Source organism: Schistocerca serialis, chromosome 6 (assembly GCF_023864345.2).
Source record: "Schistocerca serialis cubense isolate TAMUIC-IGC-003099 chromosome 6, iqSchSeri2.2, whole genome shotgun sequence".
NCBI classification, from domain to species: domain Eukaryota; kingdom Metazoa; phylum Arthropoda; class Insecta; order Orthoptera; family Acrididae; genus Schistocerca; species Schistocerca serialis.
In genome coordinates, this window is record NC_064643.1 from 683,480,912 (window position 1) to 683,494,473 (window position 13,562).

At 42.2% G+C, this 13,562-nt stretch overlaps 1 protein-coding gene across 1 annotated transcript in view; it reads right to left on the reverse strand.

Annotated features, from left to right (window-relative positions):
- LOC126485032 (neuronal acetylcholine receptor subunit alpha-4-like) overlaps positions 1-13,562 on the reverse strand; it is a 170,415-nt gene that overhangs the window by 39,288 nt on the left and 117,565 nt on the right. Inside the window, exon 7 of the mRNA XM_050108636.1 lies at positions 9,532-9,681. Coding sequence (XP_049964593.1) covers positions 9,532-9,681 — 150 coding nt within the window. The remainder of the gene's footprint in view (positions 1-9,531; positions 9,682-13,562) is intronic.

Sequence of the window (13,562 nt, forward strand, 5' to 3'; positions counted from 1 at the left end):
TGAACTGATATATATATTATGACCTTTGAACACTATTAAGGTAAATACATTGTTTGTTCTCTACCAAAATCTTTCATTCGCTAACTATGCCTATCAGTAGTTAGTGCCTTCAGTAGTTAGAATCTTTTATTTAGCTGGCAGTATTGGCGCTTGCTGTATTGCAGAAGTTCGAGTAACGAAGATTTTTGTGAGGTAAGTGATTCATGAAAGGTATAGGTTATTGTTAGCCAGGGCCATTCTTTTGTGGGGATTATTGAAAGTCAGATTGCGTTGCGCTAAAAATATTGTATGTCAGTTTAGTGGTGATCAGAATAAGTAAAGAGAGAAATGTCTGAGTACGCTCAGTTTCGCTCAGCTTTTTGAAAATCAAATAACGTAAGAGGTTTACCAGCACAGTGATACATAATTTTCCAAAGGGGAAGTTTCAATACTACGTACCACCTTAAGAAATCTGTGATAAAGCTGATTTTATGATGATGGTCAGCCCTCTTTGTTTAGGTGGGAGATTGAAATTTCGTTAAAAGATATCACCGCAACGAAAAAACGCCTGATTACCGCTTCAGCTCGCGAATCATATCCGTGATGCTCTTGCACTCGCTTCCACCAGCCCAGCAGTATGTCTTTGATATCAAATTGACTAATTAATTAAATTGATCATGAAAGTCACTTTGCATAGTGAGTAACCTTTTTTCCTTCAGTCGGATTAAACTTGCCAGATACCTGAAATGCCCGTGTGGAGTTGGTAGTATCCCATCGGGCGCCTCGCCACGTGATAGATACAGGGTGTTTCAAAAATGACCGGTACATTTGAAACGGCAATAAAAACTAAACGAGCAGCGATAGAAATACACCGTTTGTTGCAATATGCTTGGGACAACAGTACATTTCCAGGCGGACAAACTTTCGAAATTACAGTAGTTACAATTTTCAACAACAGATGGCGCTGCAAGTGATGTGAAAGATATAGAAGACAACGCAGTCTGTGGGTGCGCCATTCTGTACGTCGTCTTTCTGCTGTAAGCATGTGCTGTTCACAACGTGCAAGTGTGCTGTAGACAACATGGTTTATTCCTTAGAACAGAGGATTTTTCTGGTGTTGGAATTCCACCGCCTAGAACACAGTGTTGTTGCAACAAGACGAAGTTTTCAACAGAGGTTTAATTTAACCAAAGGACCGAAAAGCGATACAATAAAGGATCTGTTTGAAAAATTTCAACGGACTCGGAACGTGACGGATGAACGTGCTGGAAAGGTAGGGCGACCGCGTACGGCAACCACAGAGGGCAACGCGCAGCTAGTGCAGCAGGTGATCCAACAGCGGCCTCGGGTTTCCGTTCGCCGTGTTGCAGCTGCGGTCCAAATGACGCCAACGTCCACGTATCGTCTCATGCGCCAGAGTTTACACCTCTATCCATACAAAATTCAAACGCGGCAACCCCTCAGCGCCGCTACCATTGCTGCACGAGAGACATTCGCTAACGATATAGTGCACAGGATTGATGACGGCGATATGCATGTGGGCAGCATTTGGTTTACTGACGAAGCTTATTTTTACCTGGACGGCTTCGTCAATAAACAGAACTGGCGCATATGGGGAACCGAAAAGCCCCATGTTGCAGTACCATCGTCCCTGCATCCTCAAAAAGTACTGGTCTGGGCCGCCATTTCTTCCAAAGGAATCACTGGCCCATTTTTCAGATCCGAAACGATTACTGCATCACGTTATCTGGACATTCTTCGTGAATTTGTGGCGGTACAAACTGCCTTAGACGACACTGCGAACACCTCGTGGTTATGCAAGATGGTGCCCGGCCACATCGCACGGCCGACGTCTTTAATTTCCTGAATGAATATTTCGATGATCGTGTGATTGCTTTGGGCTATCCGAAACATACAGGAGGCGGCGTGGATTGCCCTCCCTATCCGCCAGACATGAACCCCTGTGACTTCTTTCTGTGGGGACACTTGAAAGACCAGGTGTACCGCCAGAATCCAGAAACAATTGAACAGCTGAAGCAGTACATCTCATCTGCATGTGAAGCCATTCCGCCAGACACGTTGTCAAAGGTTTCGGGTAATTTCATTCAGAGACTACGCCATATTATTGCTACGCATGGTGGATATGTGGAAAATATCGTACTATAGAGTTTCCCAGACCGCAGCGCCATCTGTTGTTGAAAATTGTAACTACTGTAATTTCGAAAGTTTGTCTGCCTGAAAATGTACTGTTGTCCCAAGCATATTGCAACAAACGGTGTATTTCTATCGCTGCTCGTTTAGTTTTTATTGCCGTTTCAAATGTACCGGTCATTTTTGAAACACCCTGTAGGAGAATGTTCACCGTATGTGGTGGACACCAAGAAAATAAAATGCCCGAGGCGGACCATAACTAGCAAACTACTGCCTTGCAGCTGAGAGTTGGGTCTTCAAAGGCTAAGGAAAGAAAACTTTGAGAAAAAAAATTCCTATCCTCCATTAGAGGTTAGATGTAGAGTTGATGGGCCACTCTGGAAAAAAAACACCTGTTACGAAACGTCAACAGAGAAAAGCCAGATGGATAAATAAGACAGACATGGAATGGACAAGGCAATGGAAGGCAGGAACCAAACGATGGAGACAAGAGAAGTAAGAAAAGAAAGAAAAAAATCGGATTTATTCATCAGTACTTGGAATGTGAGATCACTATACCGTCCAGGAGTTTTGAAAGTGAAGCTAGACCAAATAATGAACCTGAACCAGAGCACCATAGTATAACACTAACGTGCCGTGAAACAAGCTAATGTCACCCTCTGGGAGGATTTTGAAAATTGAACACGCGTGTGTCTTATCGACAAAGGTATCGGACTTTAATTCTGAATTTGGTGAAATTAACAGAAAAAAATCAAAGGGCCTTCAACCTTGGGAGTTAATGGAAGTGATAACATCAAAACTGAATGAAAAAATGAACGGTCGTCAGCCCGATTAGGCACATTATTTTAGAAGTATACGTTTAAGAAAACTGAATATTGGTTATTCCAGTTACTTTCGTTGAGCTTTCCCTCTGAATAGCAAACAGGATAAAATCTGACACGGTGCACTCTGAACTGTGTTTAGCAGCAGTTACCAATAACGCACACGTCAGTAAATTATAAGAAGTAACTTTGCACCAAGCTTATACCAATGACAGCTACACTCAAGAGCATTACTTAATCAAATACTTAAATTTTACTGCATGAAGTGCAGAACTAAATTTGGACATGAGGGGCTTTTATCTTAACTGACACAAAAATCAATAAGATGAATAATCTCATAAATACACTGTTTAAGCTCCTCTACAAACATCAGTATTCCCTAGCAACTGTAGTAGTTCAAATTTTCTCCTAATAAGTGGAGAATATGATGGAGACACGTCAACTAGTATAGTTTCTCTAGTCAACTCTCTCTGATTATTACAGTAAAAAAGGCTAATTCAAAAAGATAATCATTCACTTCACTTGGAGTAGTACATAATTTACTTTGTAAGAGAATAAAACCCAACACTTGGCTTAATTAACTTCAAAAAAGGAACCATTCATGATAGAAACCAAAACCACACTATTTTTGAAAATGAACTTAACTTACTTGCCCTTTTATCACCTGTGAAGAAGGTATTTTAGTCAATAATATTTACACAATCTTGCACTGTATTCCTACAAAACTATACTTTGTAATAAATTAAGCCTAGTTTAGCAAAATCCTATCTAACTTCACTTTTGTGGTTTTAATTTTAACTTTTACTACTCCTTTTACATTAGGCAAAAATCACTTTAAAACACTTGAATGCAAGAATTCTTCATTTAAATCAGGATACTCGGTTTTAGTGTCACTTAGGTGCGGACCCTGTATAGGTTCATGATCAGGATAGAAAATATGGTTCTGGACACAAATTTGTTTTTGTGATTAATATTCAAACCACACACAAATTAGCTGGTCCATGCCCATATATATTACTGCATGTATGAAGTTAGTGAAGCAGTGGCGAAGACTGGTGGCAAGCGACATGGCGGCTAACTGTACCCACAGCTCGTGATGTTCGAATTATGAGTTAACGAACATTTCGCTCTCATTTCAGTATATGGTCGAAAGACTCAGCCTTAAGGAATTGTGAAACGAACCCTGCCGTCCAGAACCGCGTGCCACAAAGAGCACAGATTCAGCACGAGACGGGGAAATTCACAGGCGTCTATTGTCTATTGAGGCCTAAGTGCTGTAGTGTGTGTGTGAGACAGACGAGCACTCATGTCATACGGAAACCCAGTGGAAGCCGTTTGTGGCCAAGGAGATGTAGCAGTGTTAAATATGGCGGACCTAAGATCAGCCATAAAGGGAAATATTTATGAAAACTATTTAATACTGTAGTAATGCAGGGAATGAAGCCACAGTAATTTTAATCTACCATCCTTCATAAATTATCATGGTGACCCCAATAAAACTTGACTATTGATCATATCTATAATAGTTTAGCGTTTACAGTTAAAGTGAAATTCACAAGTTTTGTAACAAAGATCTCAATGCTAAAATCTGAACGCTTCAATCAATCTTAACGATCGACATTTCATATAGAAGCACATCATTAAAATGACAAATGTTGTAAATATCAACTCTGTAACTTCATTTGTTTAAAAGATATAGTAAATTTAAATTATCATTATTTTCAGTTAAGCATCAGATCATCATTTCCTCCACACAAAACACAATGAAAGATGACAAGCATGACACCTTCTTGAATCATTAGGTAATAGAATATTTGTTGTAAAATTTAGTGCATAACAGTTACTTTTGTTCTTTATTTATTTATCAGAAAGCACATTGGTGCAAGGCTACTGGTCGTGACGTTCATAGCAAAGAATTTAACAATGGATATTACTGTTACTTTATCTAGCACGTGAAAGTGGTCAAGCCTAGATTATTTAAATATGTTAAAATGCAAAATAATGTAAAATAAACTGTAGCCAATCAGATGGACGGCTTCAGGGTAGGGAACTGCCCTAGTCAGTTCAGCGAGGATATTCGGCGCGTGGGAAACGCGGCCAGGGACGGGCAGAGGGACAGTGCTGGTGCAGACGCGAAAGCGGACAGTTCGGCTGGAGACACCAAAGGGTACAGTTCGGATTGAGACGCGAAAGCGGTCTGTCTTTAGGCAGCTGGGAAGTGAAACGACTTAGAAAATTTCGCGTTGTGTGGTATCGCGGGACTTAGTCTCTGAGTGGTGAGCAGCCGCGCGCCTGATGTGAACTCGTAACTTTTTGGGTAAATATCGACGTGGAGTACTGGACTTGTGTTTCGCGATGAGACTGTGAATGATCGAACTGTGTCAAATGGTTAAATGCTCGAGTGTAGTAGCAATTCTAAATACGACCACTTCGCTGTTTGTTTGCTTTCTGAATAAACATTATTTTAACCAAATCGCAACTGTGTGGCCTACATCATTTATGGGTCGTTAGTTTAGTTCCCGATATTATTATTACTGTTACTATATGTTATATTAACTTTGTATTTCGCAAACTTGCCATAAGCCAGACAATTTAGCCAAAGGGTCACTAGTGTCTAATTTAGGGGGTGTTATGCGACACGTGCCATTCAACCCCTAGACGAGTTTGAGCCAACACGTTTCGACGAAGAGGAACCACATGTGAGCCCGAACACCTATGGGATCCTGCAACCCAGGGTGAATTCAAAGTTCCAGCGACAGGCAACAAGCGGAAAGGTGACGAAGAGCGTAGCGGCAAGGGAAGTTCTAAGAACATCACCGCCTGGGCGAGCATCAGGCATCAGGCATCGGGAGTCGGAGTATGCAGGATCGATGACTCGTTCCCGGCCTAGGAGGACGTAACACCGCGACTCTCTTCTCTTAACGATGGAGCAATATCGGAGAAAAAGCTGAGTAGCACCGTAGTGTAGTGGTTGTGATACTAAAGTGTTGCATGGAGGGTCGTGAGTTCAAAACTCAACTGGACTAAACAATTTTAATTTCTATATTCGATTCGAGTACATTCTAGCAGTATCCACAAATGCCAAACAACATTGTACTGGAATGTTCTGTAGCTGTATGTATGCTGTATTCGTTCTGGCCGGAGGCAGTTCGCTCCGCGCTCTTGTATGTGCAAATGCTGAATAAACCTTCGTTAAGTGAAGTTAGTGTTCGTCATTCATCTAATTACCCCTTCTTCTACGTGACAATATTCCGAGGTGTTAAGATTTTCCAGCGTGATTGCGAAGACCCGTTTTTGCCACTGAAAAGCTCTTGTCTACGAGTAGCGTACTTCACATGTACTGCAGTAAATTTTATATTGACGCTACAGTTAGTATATTAGGTGTTTTTCAATATAGTAGTCACGCTGCCGATATTTAAGCCTCGCAAAACCGAGGGAGGGGAAGGGCGTTTTTTATGCGAATCTTTTGAAATATTATAATCTAGTCGTGTACTTTATATTTTAAAATGTTGAAAAATTATTTATTGGTTTTAATTATTTGTTACATCAGAAACCGTAATTGTTTTGAATTTAAAAAAAAAAACGTAACCCAGAAACATAATTTTTAGTGATGTATGTGACTATACACAACAGATATCATATTCATATTTTCATTTTCAGGACACTTCTTACACATCCATATAACATTAAGGAATATACTGTGTATAAAACTCAACGACAATGAACGAAATCTTTATTTTTTAAATTTTTTGTGGTGGTCATAAACTATCCCTCCTCTCTGTTTATACCTTACAGAAAATGCGTTGGTATTGCTAAGATAGTGCTATGATACATTTTCAGACGCTACTTATACGTAAGTACTTGTTTCAAAAGATGTTATTAATGAAAGTTACCAAGTAACGAAATTTATTTTTTCTTTAATTTGTAAGTGGTGGTCACAAAGTACGCCCTTCTCCCCCCACCCCCTCTTTCTTGGTAGTACACTTTACAGAAAATGCGTTGTTACTGGAAGGGTCCAGTTCCATGTACACTTCGTTCTTAGTTCCCATAATGTTACCTGTGCAACGTCCGTGTTGACGTAGGATCTACTATTACATATTTAGCATGGCTTACTTTTTTTACTTTGTGTTATATTTTTTGAAACTTCCTGGCAGATTAAAACTGTGTGCCGGACCGAGACTCGAACTCGGGACCTTTGCCTTTCGTGGGCAAGTGCTCTACCGACTGAGATACCCAAGCACGACTCACGCCCCATCCTCACAGCTTTAATTCCGCCAGTACCTCGTCTCCTACCTTCCAAACTTCACAGAAGCTCTCCTGCGAGCCTTGCAGAACTAGCACTCCTGGAAGAAAGGATATTGCGGAGACATGGCTTAGCTACAGCCTGGGGGATGCTTGGGTAGCTCAGTCGGTAGAGCACTTGCCCGCGATAGGCAAAGGTCCCGAGTTCGAGTCTCGGTCCGCCACACAGTTTTAATCTGCCAGGAAGTTTCGTATCAGCACACACTCCGCTGTAGAGTGAAAATTTCATTCTTATTATTTTTTGTTAATAATAGACAATGAATTCGTTTACTTTGGGAAATTTAACCATCTTTCATTACCACGCATTGACTTTACGATATAGGCCTACTGTTCATATGTAACATCCTTCAACCTAACAGCCACACTTGCCTTATAATGCAAAAACGTGGCTTTATAAACGATTGTGGCGGCGCACTATTTCTCCCAACCTATAGCCGGCCCACCAATTAACCGGCACTTCACACGCTTCCGACAATCTGACGAGTGGCTCTGAACATCGAGGACACCTGTGGGCGGCTACACTCGGATTCCTCCCGTTCTTCTGCCCAGTAGGCAGGGATGTTTCTGGACTTTACATTAAAAAACTCCAAGTTTTGTAGCAACGACGTCACTGTCTTTCCTCCTGTGGCTAGTAACAATAACGTTTTACATCACTTGGCGCCGGCCACAGACCCTTTGTGAGAGGGGACCGCTGTTGTAGCATTCCAACCTGCAGAAACCCACTGACGTTGCTATTCTCATGGGCAAGATTCAAGCTCGCCTCGTTCTCTGAGATGTGCCTTTTTGTGACCATCTTCTACTGTGATGCCGTACAGTAGCATCTGGTCGGTTGGTGGAGTCGCCAGTTAACTCTCTGGAGTGGAACTACTCCCCTAGAACAGTTGCCCAGAGCCTCTGCAGTTGGCAGGCATCTACCGTTACCGTTTAAGTCTGGTCACCTAAACGCAACCACTTTTGCCTGTTCTCTGCAGTGTGTCCCTCATTTACTATCTTTGAATGCCCTTACTGGCTTCTGTCAGCCTTAAGTCATTACACAATCAGTGTCCACAGGTTCACTACACTCATTGTTTAGTTAATTTTGAAGTGATAGCTATAACAGATGACAAGCACATTTGCACTGCACGAATCGGGCTTGTAAGGTAATTTTCATTATACATTTCGCCTTTGTTTAGGCAGCGAGTATGCATCACATTCAATCTGTGCTAGTTAGAAATGCTGTATAGAAAACGACACCATTGCGTTTGCGAAAGTTATGCCATGGCAGTACCTAAGGTTTACAAGCCAGATTGTTTTGTACAGGGACTCATATTGGAAAATTTGGTATAAATTCAGAGTGAAATTTGTTCATAATTTGAAACTTCCTGGCAGATTAAAACTGTGTACCGGACTGAGACTCGAACTTGGGACCTTTGCCTTTCGCGGGCAAGTGCTCTACCGGGCGTAGGTCACAACACATCCGTTCAAGTTGATCGTTGATTCCTTGAATCAGTTTTTTTATTACAGAGAGCACGCAGCCCTCTGACCGAACACACTGAGCTACCGTGCCAGCAGCCAACTGAGCTACCCAAGCACGACTCACGCCCCGTCCTCACAGCTTTACTTCCGCCAGTAACTTGTCTCCTACCTTCCAAACTTTACAGAAGCTAAGCCATGTCTCCGCAACATCCTTTCTTCCAGGAGTGCTAGTCCTGCATGGTTCGCAGGAGATCTTCTGTAAAGTTTGGAAGGTAGGAGACGAAGTACTGGCGGAAGTAAAGATGTGAGGACGGAGCGTGAGTCATTCTTGGGTAGCTCAGTTGGTAGAGCACTTGCCCGCAAAAGGCAAAGGTCCTGAGTTCGAGTCTCGGTCCGGCACACAGTTTTAATCTGCCAGGAAGTTTCATATCAGCACACACTCTGCTACAGAGTGAAAATCTCATTCTTGTTCATAATTTGTTTGAAGTTGCACTTAAAGTTTTACAAGATGTAGTAGGCTTTCAAGGTCACAGTAGAACTTCTCGTGTTGGTCGCAACCCAAGTGTATGCATGGAGGGGCTCCATTACTCGTGTAAGTAAAAACACACGAAACACAATTCCTGAGGCCTCACAAGAATATGAAGAAAGTTCAGTATCTACCTGCTGCAGCACCTCCAAAATGTCTTCAAATCTGAGAACAATAAGCGAGATTTCAGAGATGAGAAGAAGGTCAGTGAGGAGTGGGGAAGGTGAACCACAATGGCTGGCTTGCTCGCTGCGACTCACGAATGTGGGCGCGCCAGCACCGAATTGGCCGACTTACCGATGCGAGGTGCGCGGGCGCCGCCCTCTAGCCACCAGCTGAGGTAGACCAGCACCGTGCAGTGCGCCAACACTGAGATGGCGACCAGTGCCAGCCGCTCGCCACATGCCGAAGGCAGCCACAGCGACGACAGCGTCAACACCGTCAGTGCTGCAACAGTGGCGCCACCTTAACCTTTACCATTCTCGCTACAGCACCTAAACCAAACTGTCTTACTGCTATCACTCAGCCTCTTCTACACCTCTTGTAAACTCGAATCCCAACTACCTACAGTCTCTCCCGTCCTCGAGAACTCTGGCTCACTCCCACAGCCCTGTCAATGTGTCTTACCTTACCTTCATCTCTGAACACACTGTGACTTTCTCCGGCAGCATTTAAACAGCCATCCTCTACCCTCCCAGACCACAAACCCCCCCCCCCCCCCCCGAACCAAAACGCAACCTACCCATTCGAAATGAAGGTTCCAATCCATCCTTTCCTTGCCCAACTGGCATTGCAACTCCTAACCCCTACGTTACACCCATCAATTCCTGCTAACATAAATATCCCATACTAATCCCTACCCACAGTTACCAAGAGCCCCAAGAACATCACCCTCAAAATGAAGGAATGTAGATCACACTACCATTATCATGCATAAACATTTTTAATTAGTTTCTCAATCTTTTTTAAATTAAAATTATAAAATGTACAATCCATTGGACGAAGAAAGGCAATTTGCTGCTATCATTCCATCCTTAGTAGAGTGAATATAAATGAGTGCAAAATTTAAAAAAGTGCTACAGCTTTACCAACCTCATTTCTATGCATATTAAATAAAATGCTCAATCAATGACGTAACTTGTGGTTCACACTTGAATGAAATATTTGTGATCTATCCCATCTGAGATACTCCCGTAAAACAGTCTTTGCCAAAACCTGAAATACCCATACACATCCCACTCCATCTGAACACCTCAGTGTGTCCTATCCCCACCACAGACGACATAATACGTTTCATCACAACTGTTCTCTATGGTTCGTACGGCACCTCCCGTCGGAGGTTTGAGTCCTCCCTCGGGCATGGCTGCGAGTGTTATCCTTAGCGCAAGTTAGTTTAAGTTAGATTAAGTAGTGTGTAAGTCTAGGGATCGATGACCTCAGCAGCTTGGTCTCACAATACCTCTCCACAGATTTCCAAAAGACTGTCCTCCAAAATATCCATCCATTTGAGTGACCCTACATCCCTCATGACATCACACTGGCGGCTCAGTCCATATTTCACTTAAAATACTCCAGCACATGTACACAACCCACTCCCACTTCTTTTCCTCCCGTCTAGACGCCCTTATCTGATCCCTGTTTCACTACCATACACAACATATCCAATCCTGTTGTAGCAAATCCTGTAACCTGTTCTTGACCACTACCCTAGCCCCGGGAATAAAAGTGAGAGATTTCCATCTCCAATCACCCGCATTAGATCTCCATCCATTTTCTCTACTTTTGATCTTATTCCATAAACCTGTCTACCAGGAATGGTCAAGTCTCCAAACACCATACACCAGCTGACATACAAAAGCACGAACTTTTATCATTCACCTAAAAATCAATGCAAAAGTGATCACATAGGAATACATCACCATCAGATCGGTTTTCAATAATATCACTATGTTTCATAATTATATATTTATTTTAACAATGTGTTTCAAGAAACTGCGCGAATTAAGAGATATTTGCATTCTACTGAGAGCTCCCCTTTTCTGCAAATGAAATAACACTGAAAAATAACCGCAGTTCTACAATGTTCTGTGCATAAATAACCTATTCAACAAGGTCATTTACACCACGAGATTCTTTGCGGATGGTGATGAAACATGTAGAAACGTAGCAATGCTACAAATTTCTGGAAGACTTGCCAAGCTTGCCTGTTAACTCTCACCATAAACATATGTATCGTATTGTGCACAAGGAGGCAGAAAGACCTGTTGTTGTTTGATTGCACGATTTCGGACAACCGCAGGAAACAGTCACACCATTAAAAGTATATGGGAGTAAGCGTATGTGACAGAAATGCCTTACGCCAGACTCAAGACACATTAATATGAAGAGTTACCGGCAAACAGACAGCACCTACGGTATACATAGCCCACAAAACTCTCGATCAATCGACACTTTACCATTGCTGCCCAGTCTTGAACTCGATTTATAGAGGAAACAGAGAAGGTACATGGAAGGAGCAGTGCATTTAGTCACTGGTTCTCATCCAAATTCACTGACAACGTTGCAAGACAGGATGTGTGGTTTACCGTTAAAATTCGAAGGGTGCTCGTTTCTTGAAGAGTCAGCCAATATATTGCTTCCTGCTACATACATCTCGCAAAGAGATCACGAAGCTACATGAAGAGACTTTCTGTTTTATCATGATCTCTGAAAGCTAGCGGTTGCTTACATAAAAGATTTGGGACGTCAACTACAACTTTCATGATGTCTCAGTTAGCTTTCACTTCATTGTTGTGTCTGATTTTCATCAGTCTGTAATGTTCATTAAGTAGCTCTGAAATACTAAATGCTTCTTTGGATAATTCCTTATATGAAATAAAACTACTTGGATGAGTTTTAGAAGAAGCATACCACGCTAAACCTCTAGACAGTGTCTTCAGATAATCGTAATTCTCAGCAGACCGTACAGTTTCTCTTGTACTTAACCGCAAACATGGCCAACAGAATAATTTTCGTTTTGTAGGGCTAGCACATAACCACTAGTGCTGCCCATTCCATCAACTGTGGAATGCACATCTTTTGAACCTATCCTTATGAAAAAGCTGTAGGGGCGGTGTTAGACGTCCTTCCTTCAAAATTTCGTGTCGTTCACTTTCACATCCCATTGAAAAGGAAACCTCCTCCAAGGAATGAACGATGCCCTCACTCGTAAGCGTTACGTCAGTACTTGTACAAGGTTGGGCTTCATCTATTCTTACTGCACACGGGACAACTACTGCACACGAGACAATTGCTGTTAGAGAAACCTAGACAGGCGGCACCACACCTACTGGCCTCCAATGCCACGTAGGCGCATGGCCACACGCCTGCGATAGCCTGTACCCCCTCTATTGTTCACAGCAGTGAAGTCATGGTTACCATGGCAACCGAGAATTTACAGGCAGTCTGGCACATGCGTGACCTCCTCACCATATGCTTCACGCTGCCGTCTGGCTTACGTTAGGGTTTAGCTTTCACCCTTTGACTTGCTCTCTGTTGCTGGTGGTTTAGAAAAAAAAAAAAGACAAACTAACATCTTTTGCCCTCGCTAACAAATGTGCTTAAAGAGTTATTGCAAAAATACTTATTGTTATTGGCATACCTATTTCTAATACAGAAAAGTGAGGAGACCCAGCTTCTCTTGCCTCTTCTGATCACCCACCACTGGTGTATACAAGTGCTGTGTTTGGCATTGTACAGATCCCAGTATGATCGAGGAGGTTCCAATCATCACATATGCTCCACCCTATCATCGGACTTCAATAAATTGGTTTTAACTAATTTCTTACCGATACAAATGTGTAATACTGCTGTTCAGTATGTAATTTCTTCAAAGTCTCAGGCAGTCTCCCACATGTTAGCATTATCAGCTGATGATAATAAACATACTGTACACTTCTGACATCGTCAGCAAGGGGACGATCAGTAGCATTATGGACACTGAATGAATTTTCAACTTCTAAGATTGCTAAAATCTTTCATGTAGATACCATTATTGACAATTCTGTTGCTATCATCGGATCTGCAAAAGATGGGACCGAATATGCTGAAAATGCTGTGGCACAGCAACTAGCATAACAGATTACATGATTATATCCAAGATTTGCAATACATGGAATGACAGCATACCTGTGTTTACATCTTTACACAATCTTCTCCTAGAGTATAGTAAGTGGGGCTGTGCAGTTGGTATTGTGAGCTATGTTAGAAGTTGGCATTTCAGTTTTAAAATAACAGCTATGTACACACATGTTATTGCACTGAGTACAAGTGCTCACATTCATCACCAT